This window comes from Cyanistes caeruleus, chromosome 38, assembly GCF_971803275.1.
Source record: "Cyanistes caeruleus chromosome 38, bCyaCae1.hap1.1, whole genome shotgun sequence".
NCBI classification, from domain to species: Eukaryota; Metazoa; Chordata; class Aves; order Passeriformes; family Paridae; genus Cyanistes; species Cyanistes caeruleus.
The window spans coordinates 846,905-874,564 of record NC_141739.1 but is presented as its reverse complement, the minus strand read 5'-3'; the positions used below and the strand labels follow the sequence as shown (position 1 = coordinate 874,564).

Sequence of the window (27,660 nt, the reverse complement as noted above, 5' to 3'; positions counted from 1 at the left end):
TCCCCACATTTTTGGGGTGTCCCCCCGGATTTGGGGACCCCTCCCCACCTTTTCCCAGGGCCGGGATCTGCAGGGGGAGGCTGATGATCCCCACCAGATCCTCCAGCGGGACGAGCGAGCGCAGGATCGCCCGGATCCGCAGGGCCTCCCCCTTCCCCGCCTGGATCAGCTGGGGGGGTCACGGGGGGGTCACACCGCGGGTCCTGACCCCCCCAGGACCTCCAGGACCCCCAGGACCCCCCAAGGACCCCCCCAGGTCCCCCAAGACCACCCAGGTCCCCCAAGACCCCCCCAGGACCCCCCAGGACCCCTCTCCAGGTCCCCCAGGACCCACCAGGACCCCCCAAGACCCCTCCCCAGGACCCCAAGGACCCCCCACAACCCCCCCCAGGACCCCCCACGACCCCCCCAGAACCCCCCAAGACCCCTCCCCAGGACCCCCTAGGGCCCCCCAAGACCCCCCAGGATCCCCCCAGGACCCCCCAAGACCCCCCCAAGACCCCCCAGGACCCCTCCCCAGGTCCCCCAGGACCCCCCAGGACCCCAATGACCCCCTCCAGGACCCCCTAGGATCCCCCCAGGACCCCCAGGACCCCCCAAGACCCACCAGGACCCCCCCAGGACCCCTTTCCAGGTCCCCCAGGACCCCCCAGGATCCCCCAAGACCCCCCAGGACCCCCCAGAACCCCTCTCCAGGACCCCCCAGGACCCCAAGGACCCCCTCCAGGACCCCCCAGGATCCCCCCAGGACCCCCCAGGACCCCCCCAGAACCCCTCTCCAGGACCCCCCAGGACCCTCCAGGACCCCCCAGGACCCCCCAGGTCCCCCAGGACCCCCCAGAACCCCTCTCCAGGTCCCCCCAGGACCCCCCGGACCCCTCCCCAGGTGCGTACGTGCATCTCGGGGGCGCAGCGGCCCAGCAGGTCGATGAGGGCGGCGTAGAAGGACATGATGGCGTGGCCCAGGTGCACGCGGTTCTCCTCGGGGGGCTCCTCGGGCCCGAACCTGGGGGGGCCCGGGGGGTCACACCGAGGTCCCCCGGGGTCGTTTTCTCACCCTGCTTCATCCTCATCATCATCCTCATCCCCATCATCATCATCATCCTCATCATCATCCTCATCATCCTCATCCTCATCATCATCTTCATCCTCATCATCATCATCCTCATCTTCCTCATCATCATCCTCATCCCCATCATCATCATCCTCATCATCATCCGCATAATCATCCTCATCATCATCCTCATCATCATACGCATAATCATCCTCATCAGCATCCTCATCCTCATCATCATCATCATCCTCATCATCATCCTCATCATCATCCGCATAATCATCCTCATCATCATCCTCATCATCATCCTCATCGTCATCCTCATCATCATCATCCTCATCATCATCCTCATCATCCTCATCATCCCCGTCATCATCCTCATCCTCATCATCATCCTCATCCTCATCATCATCCTCATCATCATCATCATCATCCTCCTCATCATCATCCTCATCATCATCATCATCCTCATCCTCATCATCATCCTCATCATCCTCATCCTCATCATCATCTTCATCCTCATCCCAATCATCATCATCATCCTCATCATCATCATCATCATCATCATCATCCTCATCCTCATCATCATCCTCATCCCCATCATCATCATCATCCTCATCATCATCCTCATCATCATCCTCATCATCATCTTCATCCTCATCATCCCCGTCATCATCCTCATCCTCATCATCATCCTCATCATCATCCTCATCATCCTCATCATCCTCATCATCCCCGTCATCATCCTCATCCTCATCATCATCCTCATCATCATCCTCATCATCATCATCATCCTCATCCTCATCCTCATCATCATCCTCATCATCATCCTCATCATCATCTTCATCCTCATCATCATCCTCATCATCATCATCCTCCTCATCATCATCCTCATCATCATTATCCTCATCATCCTCATCATCATCATCCTCATCCCCCTCATGATCCTCATCCTCATCTTCATCCTCATCCCCATCATCATCTTCATCCTCATCATCATCCCCATCGTCATCCTCATCCTCATCATCATCCTCATCATCATCTTCATCCTCATCCCCATCGTCATCCTCATCCTCATCCTCAGCCTGGGACCCCCGGGACCCCCATCCTTCCAATCCCAATCAATCCCAATCAATCCCAATCAATCCATCCCAATCAATCCCAATCCATCCTGATCAATCCAAATCAATCCCTATCGATCCCAATCAATCCAAATTGATCCAAATCCATCCCAATCAATCCCGATCAATCATTCCCATTGCTCACGGTCTCCTCTCCCTGCGGCCGCTGGGCCCGTCCCTGGTGGGGTCCCCAATCCCAATCAATCCCAATCAATCCCAATCCATCCCAATCAATCCCAATCAATCCCAATCAATCAATCCTGATCAATCAATCCCATTGCTCACAGTCTCCTCTCCCTGTGGCCGCTGGGCCCGTCCCTGGTGGGGTCCCCAATCCCAATCAATCCCAATCAATCCCGATCAATCCCAATCCATCCAAATCCATCCCAATCAATCCCAATCAATCCCGATCAATCCCAATCAATCCCGATCAATCCCAATCAATCCCAATCAATCCCGATCAATCCCAATCCATCCAAATCCATCCCAATCCATCCCAATCAATCCCAATCAATCCCAATCAATCCCGATCAATCCCAATCAATCCCAATCAATCCCAATCAATCACTCCCTCCACTCACGGTCTCCTCTCCCTGCGGCCGCTGGGCCCGTCCCTGGCGGGGTCCCCAATCCAAATTGATCCCAATCAATCCCGATCAATCCCAATCAATCCCAATCAATCCCAATCAATCCCAATCAATCCCAATCAATCCCAATCAATCAATCCCAATCAATCACTCCCTCCACTCACGGTCTCCTCTCCCTGCGGCCGCTGGGCCCGTCCCTGGCGGGGTCCCCAATCCCAATCAATCCCAATCAATCAATCAATCAATCAATCCCAATCAATTGATCCCGATCAATCAATCCCAACCCCTCCACTCACGGTCTCCTCTCCCTGCGGCCGCTGGGCCCGTCCCTGGCGGGGTCCCCAATCCCAATCGATCCCAATCCATCCCAATCCATCCCAATCAATCAATCAATCAATCCCAATCGATCGATCCCGATCAATCACTCCCATTGCTCACGGTCTCCTCTCCCTGCGGCCGCTGGGCCCGTCCCTGGCGGGGTCCCCAATCCAAATTGATCCCAATCAATCCCGATCAATCCCAATCAATCCCAATCAATCCCAATCAATCCCAATCAATCCCAATCAATCCCAATCAATCCCAATCAATCAATCCCAATCAATCACTCCCTCCACTCACGGTCTCCTCTCCCTGCGGCCGCTGGGCCCGTCCCTGGCGGGGTCCCCAATCCCAATCAATCCCAATCAATCAATCCCAATCAATCCCAATCAATCGATCCCGATCAATCACTCCCATTGCTCACGGTCTCCTCTCCCTGCGGCCGCTGGGCCCGTCCCTGGCGGGGTCCCCAATCCCAATCGATCCCAATCAATCCCAATCAATCGATCCCAATCAATCCCAATCAATCCCAATCAATCCCAATCAATCAATCCCGATCAATCACTCCCATTGCTCACGGTCTCCTCTCCCTGCGGCCGCTGGGCCCGTCCCTGGCGGGGTCCCCAATCCCAATCAATCCCAATCAATCCCAATCGATCCCAATCAATCCCAATCAATCCCGATCAATCCCAATCAATCAATCCCGATCAATCAATCCCATTGCTCACGGTCTCCTCTCCCTGCGGCCGCTGGGCCCGTCCCTGGCGGGGTCCCCAATCCCAATCAATCCCAATCAATCCCAATCAATCGATCCCAATCAATCCCAATCAATCAATCCCAATCAATCCCAATCAATCGATCCTGATCAATCACAAGCCCTCCACTCACGGTCTCCTCTCCCTGCGGCCGCTGGGCCCGTCCCTGGCGGGGTCCTGGGCGATGCTCAGCGCCTCCTGGATTGCGGCCAGCAGCCCGCTGCCGCCCTCGCCCCGCAGCGCCGGCCCGAAGCACTCGGGACGCCGGATCAGCAGCCGCACCACCACGTTGGCGTTCTCCTCCACGCTCTCCCCTGCGGGAACCGCACCCCAAAAATCACAGGGGCACCCCAAAACCCCTAACACACAAAACCCCAAACCAGGGAACCCTGAAACCCCAAACCAGGGAACCCCGGCTCAGCAGCCGCACCACCACGTTGGCGTTCTCCTCCACGCTCTCCCCTGCGGGAACCGCACCCCAAAAATCACCCCAGAACCCCCAGAACCCCCAGAACCCCAACACACAAAACCAGGGAACCCTAAAAACCCCAAATCAGGGAACCCAAAAAACCCCAAACCAGGGAACCCTAAATCCCCCAAACCAGGGAACCCCGGCTCAGCAGCCGCACCACCACGTTGGCGTTCTCCTCCACGCTCTCCCCTGCATGAACCGCACCCCAAAAATCACCCCAGAACCCCCAGAACCCCCAGAACCCCCAAAACCCCAACACACAAAACCAGGGAACCCAAAAAACCCCAAACCAGGGAACCCTAAACTCCTCAGCAGCCGCACCACCACGTTGGCGTTCTCCTCCACGCTCTCCCCTGCACGAACCGCACCCCAAAAATCACCCCAGAACCCCCAGAACCCCCAGAACCCCAACACACAAAACCAGGGAACCCTGAAATCCCAAACCAGGGAACCCCGGCTCAGCAGCCGCACCACCACGTCGGCGTTCTCCTCCACGCTCTCCCCTGCGGGAACCGCACCCCAAAAATCACCCCAGAACCCCCAGAACCCCCAGGACACAAAACCCCAAATCAGGGAACCCTAAAAACCCCAAACCAGGGAACCCTAAATCCCCCAAACCAGGGAACCCCGGCTCAGCAGCCGCACCACCACGTTGGCGTTCTCCTCCACGCTCTCCCCTGCACGAACCGCACCCCAAAAATCACAGGGGCACCCCAAAACCCCCAGAACCCCAAAACACAAAATCCCTGAAACAGGGAACCCTAAAAACCCCAAACCAGGGAACCCCGGCTCAGCAGCCGCACCACCACGTTGGCGTTCTCCTCCACGCTCTCCCCTGCGGGAACCGCACCCCAAAAATCACAGGGGCACCCCAAAACCCCCAGAACCCCAACACACAAAACCAGGGAACCCTGAAATCCCAAACCAGGGAACCCTGAAACCCCAAACCAGGGAACCCCGGCTCAGCAGCCGCACCACCACGTTGGCGTTCTCCTCCACGCTCTCCCCTGCGGGAACCGCACCCCAAAAATCACCCCAGAACCCCCAAAACCCCCAGAACACAGAACCCCAAATCAGGGAACCCTAAAAACCCCAAAACAGGGAATTCTGAACTCCTAAAGCCCGGATCAGCAGCCGCACCACCACGTTGGCGTTCTCCTCCACGCTCTCCCCTGCACGAACCGCACCCCAAAAATCACAGGGGCACCCCAAAACCCCCAGGACACAAAACCCCAAATCAGGGAACCCTAAAAACCCCAAATCAGGGAATCCTAAATCCCCAAATCACGGAATTCTAAACTCCTAAAGCCCGGATCAGCAGCCGCACCACCACGTTGGCGTTCTCCTCCACGCTCTCCCCTGCACGAACCGCACCCCAAAAATCACAGGGGCACCCCAAAACCCCCAGAACCCCAACACACAAAACCAGGGAACCCTAAAAACCCCAAACCAGGGAACCCTAAAAACCCCAAACCAGGGAACCCCGGCTCAGCAGCCGCACCACCACGTTGGCGTTCTCCTCCACGCTCTCCCCTGCCAGAGCCGCACCCCAAAAATCACCCCAGAACCCCCAAAACCCCCAGAACCCCCAGAACCCCCAAAACCCCAAACCAGGGAACCCTAAACTCCTCAGCAGCCGCACCACCACGTTGGCGTTCTCCTCCACGCTCTCCCCTGCAAGAGCCGCACCCCAAAAATCACCCCAGAACCCCCAAAACCCCCAGAACCCCAACACACAAAATCCCTGAATCAGGAAACCCTAAAAACCCCAAAACAGGGAATTCTAAACTCATCAGCAGCCGCACCACCACGTTGGCGTTCTCCTCCACCCTCTCCCCTGCGGGAACAGCACCCCAAAAATCACCCCAGAACCCCCAGAACCCCCAAAACCCCCAGAAACCCCAAAACCAGGGAACCCCAGATCAGCAGGGGAATCTTAAAAAGGACCCCCAAAACATGGACCCACAGGTGGGGACCTGGGGACACCTGAGGGACACCTGAGGACACCTGAGGGACACCTGGGGACACCTGAGGGCTCTCAGGGGACACCTGGGGACACCTGAGGGAACCTGAGGGCACCTGGGGACATCTGGGGGACACCTGAGGGCTCTCAGGGGACACCTGGGGGACACCTGAGGGCTCTCAGGGGACACCTGGGAACACCTGGGGACACCTGAGGGCTCTCAGGGGACACCTGGGGGACACCTGAGGGCTCTCAGGGGACACCTGGGGACACCTGGGGACACCTGAGGGCTCTCAGGGGACACCTGGGGGACACCTGAGGGCTCTCAGGGGACACCTGGGGACACCTGGGGACACCTGAGGGCTCTCAGGGGACACCTGGGGACACCTGAGGGCTCTCAGGGGACACCTGGGGACACCCGAGGGCTCTCAGGGGACACCTGGGGACACCTGGGGGACACTGGGAGCTCTCAAGGGACACCTGGGGACACCTGAGGGCTCTCAGGGGACACCTGGGGACACCTGGGGGACACCTGAGGGCTCTCAGGGGACACCTGGGGACACCTGGGGGACACCTGAGGACACCTGGGGACACCTGGGGGACACCTGAGGGACACCTGGGGACACCTGAGGGCTCTCAGGGGACACCTGGGGACACCTGGGGACACCTGGGAACACCTGGAGACACCTGAGGGCTCTCAGGGGACACCTGGGGACACCTGGGGACACCTGAGGGACACCTGGGGACACCTGGGGGACACCTGAGGGCTCTCAGGGGACACCTGGGGACACCTGAGGGCTCTCAGGGGACACCTGGGGACACCTGGGGACACCTGAGGGCTCTCAGGGGACACCTGGGAACACCTGGGGACACCTGAGGGCTCTCAGGGGACACCTGGGGGACACCTGAGGGCTCTCAGGGGACACCTGGGGACACCTGGGGACACCCGAGGGGGTCTCACCGTTGACGAAGACGGCGAAGCGCAGGAAGTCCAGGTACTTCTCACCCCCGCAGGGGTTCCAGCCGATGTCGGGGTAGCCCTTGGCCAGCAGCATGGGACAGCTCTGCAGGCCACAGCTGGCCAGGTAGGTGACCACCTGCCCAGGGACACCAGGGGACATCAGGGGACACCTGGGGACACCCAGGGGACACCCAGGGGACACCTGGGGACACAGAGGGGACACCCAGGGGACACCCAGGGCTTCGGGGTCCAGCAGCATGGGACAGCTCTGCAGGCCACAGCTGGCCAGGTAGGTGACCACCTGCCCAGGGACACCACGGGACATCAGGGGACACCAGGGGACACCCAGGGGACAGCAGGGGACACGGGGCTGTCCCCACCTTCTCCAGGTCCTGCTCCTTGAGCGCCAGCGCCAGCTCGTTGTTGTCGATGACGGAGGCGGCCGCCACGTCCAGGGGGGTGGAGCCCTGCATGCCTGGGGGACACGGGGGGACACGGGGGGACACGGGGGGACACGGGGGGACACGGGGTCAGATGGGGGCAGCTGTGGGGCAGGGACCCCCCCTGGGACCCCCAAATGGACACCGGGTCAGATGGGGGGCAGGGACCCCCAAAGGGACACGGGGGGGACAAGGGGGGACACGGGGTCAGATGGGGGTCAGCTGTGGGGCAGGGACCCCCCCTGGGACCCCCAAAGGGACACCGGGTCAGATGGGGGGCAGGGACCCCCCTGGGACCCCCAAAGGGACACGGGGGGACATGGGGGGACACGGGGGGACACGGGGTCAGATGGGGGGCAGGGACCCCCCTGGGACCCCCAAAGGGAGACGGGGTCAGATGGGGGCAGCTGTGGGGCAGGGACCCCCGAAGGGACACGGGGGGACACCGGGTCAGATGGGGGGCAGGGACCCCCCTGGGACCCCCAAATGGACACGGGGGGACACGGGGGGACACGGGGGGACACGGGGGGACACGGGGTCAGATGGGGGGCAGCTGTGGGGCAGGGACCCCCCCTGGGACCCCCAAAGGGACACCGGGTCAGATGGGGGCAGCTGTGGGGCAGGGACCCCCGAAGGGACACGGGGGGACACCGGGTCAGATGGGGGGCAGGGACCCCCCTGGGAACCCCAAAGGGACACGGGGGGACACGGGGTCAGATGGGGGCAGCTGTGGGGCAGGGACCCCCCTGGGACCCCCGAAGGGACACGGGGGGACACCGGGTCAGATGGGGGGCAGGGACCCCCCTGGGAACCCCAAAGGGACACGGGGTCAGATGGGGGCAGGGACCCCCAAAGGGACACGGGGGGACATGGGGGGACACGGGGGGGACACCGGGTCAGATGGGGGCAGCTGTGGGGCAGGGACCCCCCTGGGAACCCCAAAGGGACATGGGGTCAGATGGGGGCAGGGACCCCCCTGGGACCCCCCAAAGGGGACTGGAGGGGACAGAGGTGACAAGGAGGGGTGGCAGGGAGGGGACAGGGGGGGTCTCAGGGGGGTTTGGGGGGTCTCAGGGGGGTCTCAGGGTGATCTCAGGGATCTCAGGAGGATTTCAGGGGGTCTCAGGGGGGTCTCAGGGGGTTTCAGGAGATCTCAGGGGGGTTTTGGGGGTCTCAGGGGGTCCCAGGGGGTCTCAGGGGGTCCCAGGGGGTCTCACCCAGCCCGATGCCGCTGTTCTCCAGCAGGTAGCCCAGGTGGGGGTGACAGGGATGGGACAGGGGGTGACAGGGATAGGACAGGGGGGTCTCAGGGGGGTCTCAGGGTGATCTCAGGGGGGTTTTGGGGGTCTCAGGGGGTCCCAGGGGGTCTCACCCAGCCCGATGCCGCTGTTCTCCAGCAGGTAGCCCAGGTGGGGGTGACAGGGAGGTGACAGGGATGGGACAGGGGATGACAGGGATGGGACAGGGGGGTCTCAGAGATGGGACAGGGGGGTCTCAGGGGGTCCCAGGGGGTCCCAGGGGGTCCCAGGGGGTCTCGGGGGGTCTCACCCAGCCCGATGCCGCTGTTCTCCAGCAGGTAGCCCAGGTGGGGGTGACACGGGGGTGACAGGGATGGGACAGGGGGTGACAGGGGGGTCTCAGGGATGGGACAGGGGGGTCTCAGGGGGGTTTTGGGGGTCTCGGGGGGTCTCACCCAGCCCGATGCCGCTGTTCTCCAGCAGGTAGCCCAGGTGGGGGTGACAGGGAGGGGACAGGAATGGGACAGGGGGGTCTCAGGGATGGGACAGGGGGTGACAGGGGATGACAGGGATGGGACGGGGGGTCTCAGGGGGGTCCCAGGGGGGTCCCAGGGGGTCTCAGGGGGTCTCACCCAGCCCGATGCCGCTGTTCTCCAGCAGGTAGCCCAGGTGGGGGTGACATGGATGGGACAGGGGGTCTCAGGGATGGGACAGGGGGTGACAGGGATGGGACAGGGGGGTCTCAGGGATGGGACAGGGGGGTCTCAGGGGGTCTCGGGGGGGTTTTGGGGGTCTCGGGGGGTCTCACCCAGCCCGATGCCGCTGTTCTCCAGCAGGTAGCCCAGGTGGTCGAACATGGAGCGCTGGTTCTGGCGGCTGATGCGGCAGAAGTAGCAGAGGAAGCGGCAGCAGTTGGTCACCATCTTGGGGAAGCGAATCTCCTGGGGGGGCACAAAGCGGGGAGGGGGTCAGGGGAGGCCTGGGGGGGCTCCTGGGGGGCTGCCAGGGCTGCTGGGGGGGCTCACCTTGGACTCGCCGCCGCCCAGCACGCTGACCATCACCTGCATCACCGTCTCGTGCATGCCCAGGGCCCGCATCAGGTTGGGGTGCTGGTAGAACACCTTGTTGTTCATGATGTTCCTGGGGGGCACAGGGGGGGTCATTTGGGGTGTCCAGAGGGGGTTTGGGGTGGGTTTGGGGTACCCAGAGGGGGTTTGGGGTGCTGGTAGAACACCTTGTTGTTCATGATGTTCCTGGGGGGCACAGGGGGGGTCATTTGGGGTGTCCAGAGGGGGTTTTGGGGTGGGTTTGGGGTACCCAGAGTGGGTTTGGGGTGCTGGTAGAACACCTTGTTGTTCATGATGTTCCTGGGGGGCACAGGGGGGGCACAGGGGGGTCATTTGGGGTGTCCAGAGGGGGTTTTGGGGTGGGTTTGGGGTGTCCAGAGGGGGTTTGGGGTGGGTTTGGGGTACCCAGAGGGGGTTTGGGGTGCTGGTAGAACACCTTGTTGTTCATGATGTTCCTGGGGGGCACAGGGGGGGTCACCTGGGGTGTCCAGAGGGGGTTTTGGGGTGGGTTTGGGGTGGGTTTGGGGTGTCCACAGGGGTTTTGGGGTGTCCAGAGGGGGTTTGGGGTGTCCAGAGGGGGTTTTGGGGTGGGTTTGGGGTGGGTTTGGGGTGTCCACAGGGGTTTTGGGGTGTCCAGAGGGGGTTTGGGGTGTCCAGAGGGGGTTTTGGGGTGGGTTTGGGGTGGGTTTGGGGTGTCCACAGGGGTTTTGGGGTGTTCAGAGGGGGTTTGGGGTACCCAGAGGGGGTTTTGGGGTGGGTTTGGGGTGCCCAGAGGGGTTTTGGGGTGCTGGTAGAACACCTTGTTGTTCATGATGTTCCTGGGGGGCACAGGGGGGGTCATTTGGGGTGTCCAGAGGGGGTTTGGGGTGTCCAGAGGGGGTTTGGGGTGCTGGTAGAACACCTTGTTGTTCATGATGTTCCTGGGGGGCACAGGGGGGGTCATTTGGGGTGTCCAGAGGGGGTTTTGGGGTGGGTTTGGGGTGGGTTTGGGGTGTCCACAGGGGTTTTGGGGTGTCCAGAGGGGGTTTGGGGTACCCAGAGGGGGTTTTGGGGTGGGTTTGGGGTGCCCAGAGGGGGTTTGGGGTGCTGGTAGAACACCTTGTTGTTCATGATGTTCCTGGGGGGCACAGGGGGGGTCATTTGGGGTGTCCAGAGGGGGTTTGGGGTGGGTTTGGGGTGTCCACAGGGGTTTTGGGGTGTCCAGAGGGGGTTTGGGGTGCCCAGAGGGGGTTTGGGGTGGGTTTGGGGTGGGTTTGGGGTGTCCACAGGGGTTTTGGGGTGTCCAGAGGGGGTTTTGGGGTGGGTTTGGGGTACCCAGAGGGGGTTTGGGGTGCTGGTAGAACACCTTGTTGTTCATGATGTTCCTGGGGGGCACAGGGGGGGTCATTTGGGGTGTCCAGAGGGGGTTTTGGGGTGGGTTTGGGGTGGGTTTGGGGTGTCCACAGGGGTTTTGGGGTGTCCAGAGGGGGTTTGGGGTACCCAGAGGGGGTTTTGGGGTGGGTTTGGGGTGGGTTTGGGGTGTCCACAGGGGTTTTGGGGTGTCCAGAGGGGGTTTGGGGTACCCAGAGGGGGTTTTGGGGTGGGTTTGGGGTGCCCAGAGGGGTTTTGGGGTGCTGGTAGAACACCTTGTTGTTCATGATGTTCCTGGGGGGCACAGGGGGGGTCATTTGGGGTGTCCAGAGGGGGTTTTGGGGTGCCCAGAGGGGGTTTGGGGTGGGTTTGGGGTGCCCAGAGGGGGTTTGGGGTGTCCAGAGAGGGGTTTGGGGTGGGTTTGGGGTGCCCAGAGGGGTTTTGGGGTGCTGGTAGAACACCTTGTTGTTCATGATGTTCCTGGGGGGCACAGGGGGGGTCATTTGGGGTGTCCAGAGGGGGTTTGGGGTGGGTTTGGGGTGGGTTTGGGGTACCCAGAGGGGTTTTGGGGTGTCCAGAGGGGGTTTGGGGTGGGTTTGGGGTGGGTTTGGGGTACCCAGAGGGGTTTTGGGGTGTCCAGAGGGGGTTTGGGGTGGGTTTGGGGTGGGTTTGGGGTACCCAGAGTGGGTTGTGGACACAGGGGGACCCAGGGAGGGGACCCAGGGAGGGGACACCCAGGGGACACCCAGGTGACACAGGGAGGGGACACAGGGAGGTGACCCAGGGAGGTGACCCAGGGAGGTGACACAGGGAGGGGACCCAGGGAGGGGACACCCAGGTGACACAGGGAGGGGACCCAGGGAGGGGACCCAGGGAGGTGACACAGGGAGGGGACACAAGGAGGGGACACCCAGGTGACCCAGGGAGGTGACCCAGGGAGGGGACCCAGGGAGGGGACACAAGGAGGGGACACCCAGGTGACCCAGGGAGGTGACCCAGGGAGGGGACACAGGGAGGGGACACAAGGAGGGGACACCCAGGTGACCCAGGGAGGGGACACAGGGAGGGGACACAGGGAGGTGACCCAGGGAGGGGACACAGGGAGGTGACACAGGGAGGGGACCCAGGGAGGGGACACCCAGGGGACACAGGGAGGGGACACAGGGAGGGGACCCAGGGAGGGGACCCAGGGAGGGGACACCCAGGGGACACAGGGAGGTGACACAAGGAGGGGACACCCAGGGGACACACAAGTGACCCAGGGAGGGGACACCCAGGGGACCCAGGGAGGGGACCCAGGGAGGGGACCCAGGGAGGTGACCCCCAGGTGACCCAGGGAGGTGACACAGGGAGGTGACCCAGGGAGGTGACCCAGGGAGGTGACACAGGGAGGGGACACAAGGAGGGGACACCCAGGTGACCCAGAGAGGGGACCCAGGGAGGGGACACAGGGAGGTGACCCAGGGAGGTGACACAGGGAGGGGACACAAGGAGGGGACACCCAGGTGACCCAGGGAGGTGACCCAGGGAGGTGACACAGGGAGGGGACACAAGGAGGGGACACCCAGGTGACCCAGAGAGGGGACCCAGGGAGGTGACCCAGGGAGGTGACCCAGGGAGGGGACACGAGGAGGGGACACCCAGGGGACACAGGGAGGGGACCCAGGGAGGTGACCCCCAGGGGACACCCAGGCCCACCCGCACTGACCCGATGCTCTGGATCATGAGGTTCTCCTCCTCGGGGCCCATCTGCACGATGAGCAGCGAGCGGATCTGGCCCAGGCACTCCAGCAGGGCCGTGGTGTCGGGCACCGAGGTGGCGCTGATGGCGTAAGCCTTGGGCAGCGCCCGCCGCAGCTCGCCCAGCGCGTCGTACTGCCCGTGCAGCAGGCGGAACATGGCCCGCACCAGAGCCGGGCTCTGGATGAACGACTCCTGGGCCCAGTGCACCATGGTGTGAGAGATCAGCTCCTGCAGAGTGCCTGGGGACATTGGGGACATTGGGGACATCATGGGTATCATTGGGGACACTGGTATCATCATGGACATCATCACCGGGACATGGCCCGCACCAGAGCCGGGCTCTGGATGAACGACTCCTGGGCCCAGTGCACCATGGTGTGAGAGATCAGCTCCTGCAGAGTGCCTGGGGACATTGGGGACATCATTGGGGACATTGGTGACATCGTGGGTATCACTGGGGACAGCAGGGACATCATGGACATCATCATCTGAACATGGCCCGCACCAGAGCCGGGCTCTGGATGAACGACTCCTGGGCCCAGTGCACCATGGTGTGCGAGATCAGCTCCTGCAGAGTGCCTGGGGACATTGGGGACATCATTGGGGACATTGGGGACATCATGGGTATCACTGGGGACATCATGGGTATCATGGACACCATCACCGGGACATGGCCCGCACCAGAGCCGGGCTCTGGATGAACGATTCCTGAGCCCAGTGCACCATGGTGTGAGAGATCAGCTCCTGCAGAGTGCCTGGGGACAGGGACAGTGACACTGGGGACACTGGGGACATTGGGGACATCATGGACATCATCACCGGGACATGGCCCGCACCAGAGCCGGGCTCTGGATGAACGACTCCTGGGCCCAGTGCACCATGGTGTGCGAGATCAGCTCCTGCAGAGTGCCTGGGGACAGGGACAGTGACACTGGGGACACTGGGGACATCATTGGGGACATTGGGGACATCGTGGGTATCATGGACATCATCACCGGGACATGGCCCGCACCAGAGCTGGGCTCTGGATGAACGATTCCTGGGCCCAGTGCACCATGGTGTGAGAGATCAGCTCCTGCAGCGTGCCTGGGGACATTGGGGACATTGGGGACATCATGGGTATCATTGGGGACACTGGTATCATCATGGACATCATCACCGGGACATGGCCCGCACCAGAGCCGGGCTCTGGATGAACGACTCCTGGGCCCAGTGCACCATGGTGTGCGAGATCAGCTCCTGCAGAGTGCCTGGGGACAGGGACAGTGACACTGGGGACACTGGGGACATCACTGGGGACATTGGGGACATTGGGGACATCATGGGTATCATGGACATCATCACCGGGACATGGCCCGCACCAGAGCCGGGCTCTGGATGAACGACTCCTGGGCCCAGTGCACCATGGTGTGAGAGATCAGCTCCTGCAGAGTGCCTGGGGACATTGGGGACATCACTGGGGACATTGGGGACATCGTGGGTATCACTGGGGACATTGGGGACATCATGGGTATCATGGACATCATCATCTGAACATGGCCCGCACCAGAGCCGGGCTCTGGATGAACGATTCCTGAGCCCAGTGCACCATGGTGTGAGAGATCAGCTCCTGCAGCGTGCCTGGGGACAGGGACAGTGACACTGGGGACACTGGGGACATCATTGGGGACATCACTGGGGACATTGGGGACATCAGGGACACAGTGACTCCTGAGCCCAGTGCACCATGGTGTGCGAGATCAGCTCCTGCAGCGTGCCTGGGGACATTGGGGACATCATTGGGGACATTGGGGACATCATGGACATCATGGACATCATCACCGGGACATGGCCCGCACCAGAGCCGGGCTCTGGATGAACGATTCCTGAGCCCAGTGCACCATGGTGTGAGAGATCAGCTCCTGCAGAGTGCCTGGGGACAGGGACAGTGACACTGGGGACATTGGGGACATCATTGGGGATATTGGGGACACTGGGGACATCATGGACATCATCACCGGAACATGGCCCGCACCAGAGCCGGGCTCTGGATGAACGACTCCTGAGCCCAGTGCACCATGGTGTGAGAGATCAGCTCCTGCAGCGTGCCTGGGGACATTGGGGACATTGGGGACACTGGGGACATCATGGGTAACATTGGGGACATCATGGACACCATCACCGGGACATGGCCCGCACCAGAGCCGGGCTCTGGATGAACGATTCCTGGGCCCAGTGCACCATGGTGTGAGAGATCAGCTCCTGCAGCGTGCCTGGGGACAGGGACAGTGACACTGGGGACATTGGGGACATCATTGGGGACATCACTGGGGACATTGGGGACATCATGGGTATCATGGACATCATCACCGGGACATGGCCCGCACCAGAGCCGGGCTCTGGATGAACGACTCCTGGGCCCAGTGCACCATGGTGTGAGAGATCAGCTCCTGCAGTGTGCCTGGGGACAGCAGGGACATCATTGGGGACATTGGGGACATCATTGGGGACATTGGGGACATCATGGGTATCATGGACATCATCACCGGGACATGGCCCGCACCAGAGCCGGGCTCTGGATGAACGATTCCTGAGCCCAGTGCACCATGGTGTGAGAGATCAGCTCCTGCAGAGTGCCTGGGGACAGGGACAGTGACACTGGGGACACTGGGGACATCATGGGTATCATGGACATCATCATCTGAACATGGCCCGCACCAGAGCCGGGCTCTGGATGAACGACTCCTGGGCCCAGTGCACCATGGTGTGAGAGATCAGCTCCTGCAGCGTGCCTGGGGACAGGGACAGTGACACTGGGGACACTGGGGACACTGGGGACATCATGGACATCACTGGGGACATTGGGGACATCATGGACACAGTGACTCCTGGGCCCAGTGCACCATGGTGTGAGAGATCAGCTCCTGCAGAGTGCCTGGGGACAGGGACAGTGACACTGGGGACACTGGGGACATCATGGACATCACTGGGGACATTGGGGACATTGGGGACATCATGGACACAGTGACTCCTGTGCCCAGTGCACCATGGTGTGAGAGATCAGCTCCTGCACAGCACCTTGGGGACATCTCGGCCACCACCTTGGGGACAATTTGGCCAGAGCCTTGGTGACAATCTGGTCAGTGTCTCAGGGCCAGTTTGACCAGAGCCTTGGGGACATCTCGGCCACCACCTTGGGGACAATTTGTCCAGAGCCTCAGGGTCAGCTCAGCTTGGAGACACCTTGGGGACATCTGGGTTGTCACCTTGGGGACATCTGGGTTGTCACCTTGGGGACACCCTGGCCACGTCCCGGGCGGAGCTGAGCGTCCCCTGTCCCCCCCCCCCCCCCCCGCTGTCCCCTCCTTACTGGGCACGGGGGGCTCCTCGGGGGGGGTCTCCTCCTCCTTGGGGGGGCTGCGGACCCCCAGCACCCTCTGAGCCAGCCCCAGCAGCCGCTGCCGCAGCGACGCCTCCTCCTCCTCCTCCTCTTCCTCCTCCGCCAGCTCGATGCCTGGGGGACACGGGGGACAATGTGGGGGACGTGTGGGGGACACGGGGGACATGTGGGGGACACGGGGGGGACGTGTGGGGGACAATGTGGGGGACATGGGGGGGAGGTGTGGGGGACACGGGGGACATGTGGGGGACACGGGGGGGAGGTGTGGGGGACACGGGGGACGTGTGGGGGACACGGGGGGGAGGTGTGGGGGACACGGGGGACAATGTGGGGGACACGGGGGACATGTGGGGGACACGGGGGGGAGGTGTGGGGGACACGGGGGACAATGTGGGGGACACGGGGGACATGTGGGGGACACGGGGGGGAGGTGTGGGGGACACGGGGGACGTGTGGGGGACACGGGGGACAATGTGGGGGACACGGGGGACAATGTGGGGGACACGGGGGGGAGGTGTGGGGGACACGGGGGACAATGTGGGGGACACGGGGGGGAGGTGTGGGGGACACGGGGGACAATGTGGGGGACACAAGGGACAATGTGGGGGACATGGGGGACAATGTGGGGGACACAGGGGACAATGTGGGGGACACGGGGGACAATGTGGGGGACACGGGGGACAATGTGGGGGACACGAGGGACGTGTGGGGGACACGGGGGGGAGGTGTGGGGGACATGGGGAGAGGTGTGGGGGACACGGGGGGGAGGTGTGGGGGACACGGGGGACAATGTGGGGGACACGGAGGGGAGGTGTGGGGGATATGGGGGACAATGTGGGGGACACGGGGGACAGTGTGGGGGACACGGGGGGGTCACAGCAGTGTCCCCAGGGCCAGGGGGGTCACAGCCATGTCCCCAAGGGGGGGGTCACAGCCGCGTCCCCAAGGGGGGTGTCACACCCATGTCCCCAAGGCCGGGGGGCTCAGGGTCCCAGGGTGGGATCATGGGGGTCTCTGGGGTGGCAGAATGGGGGGGTCCGCTCTCCAGGGAGGTGTCCCCAAGCCCAGGGACATGTCCCCAAGCCCAGGAGGTGTCCCCAAGTCCAGGGGGTGTCCCCAAGCCCGGGGAGGTGTCCCCAAGGCCAGGGGGTGTCCCCAAGCCCAGGGGGTGTCCCCAAGCCCAGGGGGTGTCCCCAGGGTCAGGGAGGTGTCCCCAAGCCCGGGGACGTGTCCCCAAGCCCAGGGAGGTGTCCCCAAGCCCAGGGGGTGTCCCCAGGCCCAGGACGTGTCCCCAAGCCCAGGGGGTGTCCCCAGGGTCAGGGGGTGTCCCCAGGGTCAGGGAGGTGTCCCCAAGCCCGGGGACGTGTCCCCAAGCCCAGGGGGTGTCCCCAGGGTCAGGGGGTGTCCCCAAGCCCAGGGGGTGTCCCCAAGCCCAGGGACATGTCCCCAAGCCCAGGAGGTGTCCCCAAGTCCAGGGGGTGTCCCCAAGCCCGGGGAGGTGTCCCCAAGCCCAGGGAGGTGTCCCCAAGTCCAGGGGGTGTCCCCAAGCCCAGGGGGTGTCCCCAAGTCCAGGGGGTGTCCCCAAGGCCAGGGGGTGTCTCCAAGCCCGGGGAGGTGTCCCCAAGGCCAGGGGGTGTCCCCAGGGTCAGGGAGGTGTCCCCAAGGCCAGGGGGTGTCCCCAAGGCCAGGAGGTGTCCCCAAGGCCAGGGGGTGTCCCCAGGGTCAGGGAGGTGTCCCCAAGTCCAGGGGGTGTCCCCAAGGCCAGGAGGTGTCCCCAAGCCCAGGAGGTGTCCCCAAGCCCAGGGGGTGTCCCCAAGCCCAGGAGGTGTCCCCAAGCCCAGGGAGGTGTCCCCAAGGCCAGGGAGGTGTCCCCAAGCCCAGGAGGTGTCCCCTAGCCCGGGGAGGTGTCCCCAAGCCCAGGAGGTGTCCCCAAGCCCAGGGAGGTGTCCCCAGGCCCAGGAGGTGTCCCCAAGGCCAGGGGGTGTCCCCAGGGTCAGGGAGGTGTCCCCAAGCCCGGGGAGGTGTCCCCAAGCCCAGGGACATGTCCCCAAGGCCAGGGGGGTGTCCCCGTGCCCCCCTCACCGCAGTGGGCCAGCAGGTCATTGTGGAAGTCCAGCAGCTCGTCCCGGATGTCCCCGGGCACCGGACACTCCTCGTCCTCAGCCCCCGCCTTGTACTGCATCAGCATGTTGATCTGGGGACACACAGGGGACACGTGGGGACATGGGGGGACACACAGGGGGACACAAGGAGTGGCACCACCCCCCAGCCATCCCCCCTGTACGTCCCTCAAGCGTGTCCCTGTGCGCCCCACGTGTCCCCTCACACTGCTCCCGTGTCCCCACACTGTCCCCGTGTCCCCACACTGTCCCCTCTGTCCCCTCTGTGTCCCCACACTGTCCCCACGCTGTCCCCACGCTGTCCCTGTGTCCCCACACTGTCCCCTCTGTGTCCCCACACTGTCCCCACGCTGTCCCTGTGTCCCTACACTGTCCCCATGTCCCCACACTGTCCCACACTGTCCCCTCTGTGTCCCCACCCTGTCCCCCATGCTGTCCCCTGTGTGTCCCCAGTGTGTCCCCTGTCTGTCCCCACCCTGTCCCCTGTCTGTCCCCTCTGTCCCCCATCTGTCCCCACGCTGTCCCCACGCCGTCCCCTGTGTGTCCCCGGTGTGTCCCCATGCTGTCCCCGGTGTGTCCCCATGCTGTCCCCTGTGTGTCCCTGGTGTGTCCCCGGTGTGTCCCCGGTGTGTCCCCACGCTGTCCCCTGTGTGTCCCCGGTGTGTCCCCTGTGTGTCCCCAGTCTGTCCCCTCTCTGTCCCCACGCTGTCCCCACGCTGTCCCCGGTGTGTCCCCTCTCTGTCCCCACGCTGTCCCCTCTCTGTCCCCGGTGTGTCCCCGGTGTGTCCCCTGTGTGTCCCCTGTGTGTCCCCGGTGTGTCCCCGGTCTGTCCCCACGCTGTCCCCTCTCTGTCCCCGGTGTGTCCCCGGTGTGTCCCCACGCTGTCCCCGGTGTGTCCCCTCTCTGTCCCCTGTGTGTCCCCGGTGTGTCCCCAGTCTGTCCCCACGCTGTCCCCTCTCTGTCCCCACCCTGTCCCCGGTGTGTCCCCACACTGTCCCCAGTCTGTCCCCACGCTGTCCCCACCCTGTCCCCTATGTGTCCCCTCTCTGTCCCCTGTGTGTCCCCGGTGTGTCCCCAGTCTGTCCCCACCCTGTCCCCTGTGTGTCCCCTCTCTGTCCCCTGTGTGTCCCCTGTGTGTCCCTGGTGTGTCCCCTGTGTGTCCCCTCTCTGTCCCCACCCTGTCCCCGGTGTGTCCCCACGCTGTCCCCGGTGTGTCCCCGGTGTGTCCCCACCTGTTCCTGTGGCGGTGAGCGGAACTCGCGCGTGCGCCGGGCGGTCTCTGCGGCGGACATGGTGAGCGCCCGCATCAGGCGGCCGTAGCGGCGGCGCTGGTCGCGCTGCAGCCGCTGCACGTGGCGCTCCGAGAAGGCCACGATGGCCTCCACGCGGTGCTGCAGCTCCCGCTCGCACAGGTGCTGCAGCAGGTGGCACATCTGCGGGGACGGCAGGGCTGCTGGGGACGCTGGGGACAGCGGGGGCGTTGGGGGGATTGGGGACATTGGGGACATTAGGGACATTGGGGGGATTGGGGACACAGGGGACATTGGGGACATTGTGGGGATTGGGGACATTGAGAGGATTGGGGACATTGGGGACATCAGGGACATTGGGGGGATTGGGGACACAGGGGACATTGGGGACATTGTGGGGATTGGGGGCATTGAGAGGATTGGGGACATTGAGAGGATTGGGGACACTGGAGGTGTTGGGGACATTGAGAGGATTGGGGACACTGGGGTTATCGGGGATATTGAGAGGATTGGGGACATTGGGGACATTGGGGACATTGGGGACATTGTGGGGATTGGGGACATTGAGAGGATTGGGGACACTGGGGGTGTTGGGGACATTGAGAGGATTGGGGACATTGGGGTTATCGGGGATATTGAGAGGATTGGGGACATTGGGGACACTGGGGACATTGGGGATTGGACACATTGGGGGCGCTGGGGACATTGGGGGTGTTGGGGACATTGTGGGTGTTGGGGGGATTGGGGACATTGGGGACATCAGGGACATTGGGGCATTGGACACATTGGGGGGATTGGGGGGATTGGGGACACTGGGGGTGTTGGGGACATTGGGGGATTGGGGACATTGGGGGTGTTGGGGACATTGGGGTTATTTGGGACATTGAGAGGATTGGGGACATCGGGGGATTGGGGACATTGGGGACATTGGGGACATTGAGGGGATTGGGGACATTGGGGTTATCGAGGACACTGAGAGGATTGGGGACATTGGGGACACTGGGGACATGGGGGACATTGAGGGGATTGGGGACATCAGGGGGATTGGGGACATTGGGGACATTGGGGGTGTTGGGGACATTGGGGGATTGGGGACATTGAGGGGACTGGGGACATTGGGGGGACTGGGGACATTGGGGACACCATGGGGATGGAAGATGGGGACAGAGACCCCAGGGAGGGGACACAAAGCCCCACCCCGATGTCCCCGCAGCCCCTCCCCCCTCACCTGCAGCTTGACCGACTCCGGCAGCTTCATCTGCAGCAGCCCCTCCTCCAGCTCTTCCTCCTCCTCCTCCTCCTCCTCCTCCTCCTGCACCTCCCTGGCCTCAATGGCCTTCGTCCTCTTGGCCTCCTCCTCATCCTCCTCCTCCTCCTGCAGCTCTCCGGCCTCGATGGCCTTCCTCCTCCGCACCTCCTCATCCTCCTCCTCACCAGCCTCGATGGCCTTTTTCCTCCTCGCTTCCTCCTCTTCCTCCTCCTCCTCCTCCTCCTCACCAGCCTCGATGGCCTTCGTCCTTTCTTCCTCCTCCTCCTCCTCCTCCTCCTCCTGCTGCTGCTGCTGCTGCTGCTGGCGCTGCTGGCGCGTGCCGAAGACGCGCGGCTCGATCATGCGCAGCACCCTGCGCACGTCGCGGTCGCCCAGCGCGCCCACGGCCAGCAGCGCCGACACCAGCTTCAGCACCGGCACCAGCTGGAACTCCACGCTGCCCCCCACGGGGTCCCGGGCGTGGGGACCACCCCCGGCCACCGCCTCCGCCAGCATCCTCATGGCCTTGGCTCCCAGCTCCTCCAGCGGGATAGCCGGGCTGAGCGGCGCCCCGGCACCGCCGGCGGCGCGGATGAAACACGGCTCCGAGAAATGAGGCTGGGGTCTCAAACAAGCGCTGGGCCCCACGCCCGGGGGTCCCGGGCAGCGGGCGCCCTCGGGGAAGAGCGCGATGGCGCGGGTGGCCGGGGTGATGGGCACGATGAACTCGGCGCTCATGGAGGAGCGGGCGCGCTGCGCCGCCTCCAGGTGCATGGCTAGCAGCAGGTCGTAGTAGCCGGCCCGCAGCGGCCCTGGCAGCTCGGGGGTCTCGATGGCGAAGAGCAGCTGGGCCTGGTCCACGTGGCTGCACAGGGCGTGGGCCACGCGGTTGTTGCCCAGGGCGCAGACGGCGCAGTAGAGCCGCAGCGTGTGGCACTGGAACTGCAGCAGCTCCTGCCGCTCCCACAGCTCCAGGATGTCGATGCACCTGAGCGGAGGGGAGGGGGTCAGGGGTGGGACCCCCGGGATGGAGACCCCTGGGGTGGGACCCCAAAGTCTCCTGGGGATGGGACCCCCAGGATGGGACCCCAAAGTCTCCTGGGGATGGGACCCCCATGATGGGACCCCCGGGATGGAGACCCCTGGGGTGGGACCCCAAAGTCTCCTGGGGATGGGACCCCCGGGATGGAGACCCCTGGGGTGGGACCCCAAAGTCTCCTGGGGATGGGACCCCCATGATGGGACCCCCAAAGTCTCCTGGGGATGGGACCTCTGGGGTGGGACCTCCAGGATGGGATCCCCAGGATGGGACCCCAAAGTCTCCTGGGGATGGGACCCCCATGATGAGACCCCCGGGATGGAGACCCCTGGGGTGGGACCCCCAAAGTCTCCTGGGGATGGGACCCCTGGGGTGGGACCTCCAGGATGGGATCCCCAGGATGGGACCCCAAAGTCTCCTGGGGATGGGACCCCCAGGATGGGACCCCCGGGATGGAGACCCCTGGGATGGGACCCCCAAAGTCTCCTGGGGATGGAGACCCCCGGGATGGGAGCCCAGGGGACAGGACCCCTTGAGGCTGGGGGTGTCTCTGGGGTCCCTGGCTATCTCCAGCTGTCCCCAGCTGTTCCCAGGTGTCCCCACCTATCCCCAGGTGTCCCCAGGTGTCCCCAGGTGTCCCTGGCTGTGTCCCCAGGTATCCCCCCGTGTCCCCAGGTGTCCCCAGGTGTCCCCAGGTGTCCCCACCTGTCCTCCTCGGGGATGTGCAGGGCCATCATCTGCAGGGGCTCGGAGCACTCGACGGCCCAGCCCTGGCTGTCCCCAGGTGTCCCTGGCTGTGTCCCCACCTATCCCCAGGTGTCCCCAGGTGTCCCTGGCTGTGTCCCCAGGTATCCCCCCATGTCCCCAGGTGTCCCCCCGTGTCCCCAGCTGTCCCCAGGTGTCCCCACCTGTCCTCCTCGGGGATGTGCAGGGCCATCATCTGCAGGGGCTCGGAGCACTCGACGGCCCAGCCCTGGCTGTCCCCACCTATCCCCAGCTGTCCCCAGCTGTCCCTGGCTGTGTCCCCAGGTATCCCCCCGTGTCCCCAGGTGTCCCCAGCTGTCCCCAGGTGTCCCCAGGTGTCCCCACCTGTCCTCCTCGGGGATGTGCAGGGCCATCATCTGCAGGGGCTCGGAGCACTCGACGGCCCAGCCCTGGCTGTCCCCAGGTGTCCCCAGGTGTCCCTGGCTGTGTCCCCAGGTATCCCCCCGTGTCCCCAGGTGTCCCCAGGTGTCCCCAGGTATCCCCAGGTGTCCCTGGCTGTGTCCCCAGCTATCCCCAGGTGTCCCCAGGTATCCCCCCGTGTCCCCAGGTGTCCCCAGGTGTCCCCAGGTGTCCCCACCTGTCCTCCTCGGGGATGTGCAGGGCCATCATCTGCAGGGGCTCGGAGCACTCGACGGCCCAGCCCTGGCGCTCGCCCAGCCGGGCGCTCTCCACGCTCAGGTACTGGGTGGGCATCCGGCTCCAGGTGACGGGGGTCAGGTGCTGGATCAGCAGCCGGGGGGGGCACTGGGGGGCCGGGTTCTGCCGCTCGCTGCTGAACATGGCGGCCGAGATGGGCATGATGTTCTGGGGGGACAGAGAGGGGCTGTCACTTCTGGGGAGACACAGGGACAGGTTTGGGGACCCTCGGGGACAGGAACACCCCTGGGGGTGGGGGAGCCCTGGTTTGGGGACCCTCAGGGACAGGGAACACCCCTGGGATAGGGGGGATCCTGGTTTGGGGACCCTCGGAGACAGGGAACACTCTGGGGGTGGGGGGAGTCCTGGTTTGGGGACCCTCAGGGACAAGGAACCCCCCAGGGATGGGGGGAGCTTTGGTTTGGGGACCCTCGGGGACAGGAACCCCCCTGGGGATGGGGGGAGCTTTGGTTTGGGGACCCTCAGGGACAGGGAACCCCCCAGGGATGGGGGGATCCTGTTTTGGGGACCCTCAGGGACATGGAACACCCCAGGGATGGTGGGAACCGTTTTTTGTGGGATTTTTGGGGACGGGGACACCCCCAGGATGGGTGTCCTCCTCTTTTGGGGACCCTCAGGGACAGGGAACACCCCCAGGATGGGTGTCCCCCTGTTTTGGGGACCCTCAGGGACAGGAAACACCCCCAGGATGGGGGGAACCCCATTTTTGTGGGATTTTTGGGGATGGGGAACACCCCTAGGATGGGTGTCCCCCTCTTCTGGGGACGCTTGGGGACATGGAACCCCCCAGGGATGGGTGTCCCCCTCTTTTGGGGACCCTCAGGGACAGGGAACACCCCCAGGATGGGTGTCCCCCTCTTTTGGGGACCCTCAGGGACAGGGAACACCCCCAGGATGGGTGTCCCCCTCTTTTGGAGACCCTCAGGGACAGGGAACACCCCTAGGATGGGTGTCCCCCTCTTTTGGGGACCCTCAGGGACAGGGAACACCCCCAGGATGGGTGTCCCCCTCTTTTGGAGACCCTCAGGGACAGGGAACACCCCCAGGATGGGTGTCCCCCTCTTTTGGGGACCCTCAGGGACAGGGAACACCCCCAGGATGGGTGTCCCCCTCTTTTGGAGACCCTCAGGGACAGGGAACACCCCTAGGATGGGTGTCCCCCTCTTTTGGGGACCCTCAGGGACAGGGAACACCCCCAGGATGGGTGTCCCCCTCTTTTGGAGACCCTCAGGGACAGGGAACACCCCCAGGATGGGTGTCCCCCTCTTTTGGGGACCCTCAGGGACATGGAACACCCCCAGGATGGGTGTCCCCCTGTTTTGGGGACCCTCAGGGACAGGGAACACCCCCAGGACGGGTGTCCCCTTCTTTTGGAGACCCCCCAGGTCACCCCACAGACCCCCAAGCCCCCCTTGTTCCGGCTCACCGCCCCTCCACCCCCTCCCCAGCGCCCCCAGCACCCCCCCAGCACCCCCCCAAAAAGGTGGGTGGGGGGTCCCAAGCTCACCTTCAGCTTCCCCAGCTCGAACTGCAGCACGTTTTGGGTGGTGGGCTGCACGAACACCGCCGGGAACAGCTTGGTGTTGGGCTCCACCTGCGGGACAGCGTCACCCTCAGACCCCCGGGCTGGGCTGGGACCCCCCAAACCTCCCCCGGGGGGGGGTCTGGGGCGGGGGTCCGGCTCACCTGGAAGAAGGTGTTGATCTCTTTGCCGTTGGCGGTGAAGGTCATCAGCCCCGTGGCCAGGTCCACCAGGCAGCCGATGACCAGGTCGGTGTGGGACACCCTGGCCTGCTGGGTGGGGGTCGCAAACTCCCCCCCCCACACCATGTAGCAGTTGCTGCGCTTGATGCTGGGGGGGAAAATGGGGGTGAGACCCCCGGGGACCCCAAAAATGGGACCCCCAGAGCAGGGACCCCTCCCCTTTTTAACCCCCAGAGCAGGGACCCCTCTCCTGTTCAACCCCCAGACCACGGACCCCTCTCCTGATCAACCCCCAGAGCATGGTGCTGGGGGAAAATGGGGGTGAGACCCCTGGGGACCCCAAAAATGGGACCCCCAGAGCAGGGATCCCACCCCTGTTCAACCCCCAGAGCAGGGACCCCTCTCCTGATCAACCCCCAGAGCAGGGACCCCTCCCCTGATCAACCCCCAGACCATGGTGCTGGGGGAAAATGGGGGTGAGACCCCTGGGGACCCCAAAAATGGGACCCCCAGAGCAGGGATCCCTCCCCTGTTCAACCCCCAGACCATGGACCCCTCCCCTGTTCAACCCCCAGACCAGGGACCCCTCCCCTGTTCAACCCCCAGACCATGGACCCCTCCCCTTTTTAACCCCCAGACCATGGACCCCTCCTCTGCTCGACCCCCAGACCATGGTGCTGGGGGGAAAGAGGGGGGTGAGACCCCCGGTGAGCGTTCAGGATCCCATTTGGGGGGTCCCATTCGGGGTCCCATTCATGTTACTATTTGGGTTCCCGTTCAGGATCCCATTTGGGGACCTGTTTGGGGGTCACATTTGGGGTCCTATTTGGGGTCACATTTGGGTTCCCATTCAGGTTCCCCATTCAGGGTCCCATTCATGTTCCCATTTGGGGTCCCCTCCGGGGTCCTGTTTGGGGTCCTGTTTGGGTTCCCATTCAGGTTCCACATTTAGGGTTCCCTCTGGGGTCACATTCCTGTTCCCATTCCCGTTCCCATTCCCGTTCCCATTCCCGTTCCCATTCCCATTCACGTTCCCATTCATGTTCCCATTCGGGATCCCATTCATGTTCCCATTTAGGGTCCCATTTGGGGTCCTATTTGGGGTCCCATTTGGGGTCCCATTCCCGTTCCCATTCACATTCCCATTCAGGATCCCATTCCCGTTCCCATTCCCATTCCCGTTCACGTTCCCATTCCCGTTCCCATTCCCGTTCCCATTCCCGTTCCCATTCCCATGCCCGTTCCCATTCCCGTTCCCATTCCCGTTCCCATTCCCATGCCCGTTCCCATTCCCGTTCCCATTCCCGTTCCCATTCCCGTTCCCATTCCCGTTCCCGTTCCCGTTCCCGTTCCCATGCCCGTTCCCATTCCCGTTCCCATTCCCGTTCCCGTTCCCGTTCCCATTCAGGATCCCATTCCCGTTCCCATGCCCGTTCCCATTCCCGTTCCCATTCCCGTTCCCATTCCCGTTCCCATTCACGTTCCCATTCCCGTTCCCATTCCCGTTCCCATTCCCGTTCCCATTCACGTTCCCATTCCCGTTCCCATTCCCGTTCCCATTCACGTTCCCATTCCCGTTCCCGTTCCCGTTCCCATTCCCGTTCCCATTCCCGTTCCCATTCCCGTTCCCGTTCACGTTCCCGTTCCCGTTCATGTTCCCGTTCCCGTTCCCATTCCCGTTCCCATTCCCGTTCCCATTCCCGTTCCCATTCCGGATCCCATCCGTGTCCCCATTTGGGGTCCCATTTGGGGTCCCCCCCGGGGTCCCCTCTGGGGGTACCTGTCGTGCACGTTGCCGCGCTCGTCGCCCATGGTGACGGTGACGCTGCGCACCCGCGCCAGCTCAAAGTCGGGGTCGTGCTGGTGGAAGTGGGGGGTGACCCAGCCCACCCAGGCACTGCCCGGCTCCTGCCCCGCAAACAGCCGCACCGAGAAGTAGTACTGGGGGGGACACGGGGGGGACACCGTCAGGGACACGGTGACACCATCAGGGACACGGTGACACCGTCAGGGACTCAGGGACACAGGGGTGACCCAGCCCACCCAGGCACTGCCCGGCTCCTGCCCCGCAAACAGCCGCACCGAGAAGTAGTACTGGGGGGGGAAATGGGGGGGACACGGTCAGGGACACCATCAGGGACATGGTGACACCGTCAGGGACACGGGGACACCGTCAGGGACACAGGGACACAGGGGTGACCCAGCCCACCCAGGCACTGCCCGGCTCCTGCCCCGCAAACAGCCGCACCGAGAAGTAGTACTGGGGGGGGACACGGGGGGGACACGGTCAGGGACACCGTCAGGGACATGGGGACACCGTCAGGGACACGGGGACACGGTCAGGGACATGGTGACACCGTCAGGGACACGGGGACACAGGGGTGACCCAGCCCACCCAGGCACTGCCCGGCTCCTGCCCCGCAAACAG

The 27,660-nt window shown here is 63.7% G+C and overlaps 1 protein-coding gene across 1 annotated transcript in view; it reads right to left on the bottom strand.

The window, feature by feature from the left end:
* The window catches only part of RYR1 (ryanodine receptor 1), a 172,427-nt gene that overhangs the window by 86,936 nt on the left and 57,831 nt on the right, over positions 1-27,660 (bottom strand). Inside the window, exons 31-46 of the mRNA XM_086872036.1 lie at positions 27,013-27,173; positions 25,215-25,380; positions 25,036-25,122; positions 23,449-23,675; positions 21,047-22,055; positions 19,801-20,001; positions 18,531-18,642; positions 16,419-16,562; positions 13,035-13,308; positions 9,935-10,049; positions 9,718-9,850; positions 7,612-7,706; positions 7,232-7,367; positions 3,969-4,149; positions 895-1,006; positions 49-169 (exon numbers count right to left, since the gene is read on the bottom strand). Of these exons, the coding sequence (XP_086728162.1) occupies positions 49-169; positions 895-1,006; positions 3,969-4,149; positions 7,232-7,367; positions 7,612-7,706; positions 9,718-9,850; positions 9,935-10,049; positions 13,035-13,308; positions 16,419-16,562; positions 18,531-18,642; positions 19,801-20,001; positions 21,047-22,055; positions 23,449-23,675; positions 25,036-25,122; positions 25,215-25,380; positions 27,013-27,173 (3,274 nt within the window). The remainder of the gene's footprint in view (positions 1-48; positions 170-894; positions 1,007-3,968; positions 4,150-7,231; positions 7,368-7,611; positions 7,707-9,717; positions 9,851-9,934; positions 10,050-13,034; positions 13,309-16,418; positions 16,563-18,530; positions 18,643-19,800; positions 20,002-21,046; positions 22,056-23,448; positions 23,676-25,035; positions 25,123-25,214; positions 25,381-27,012; positions 27,174-27,660) is intronic.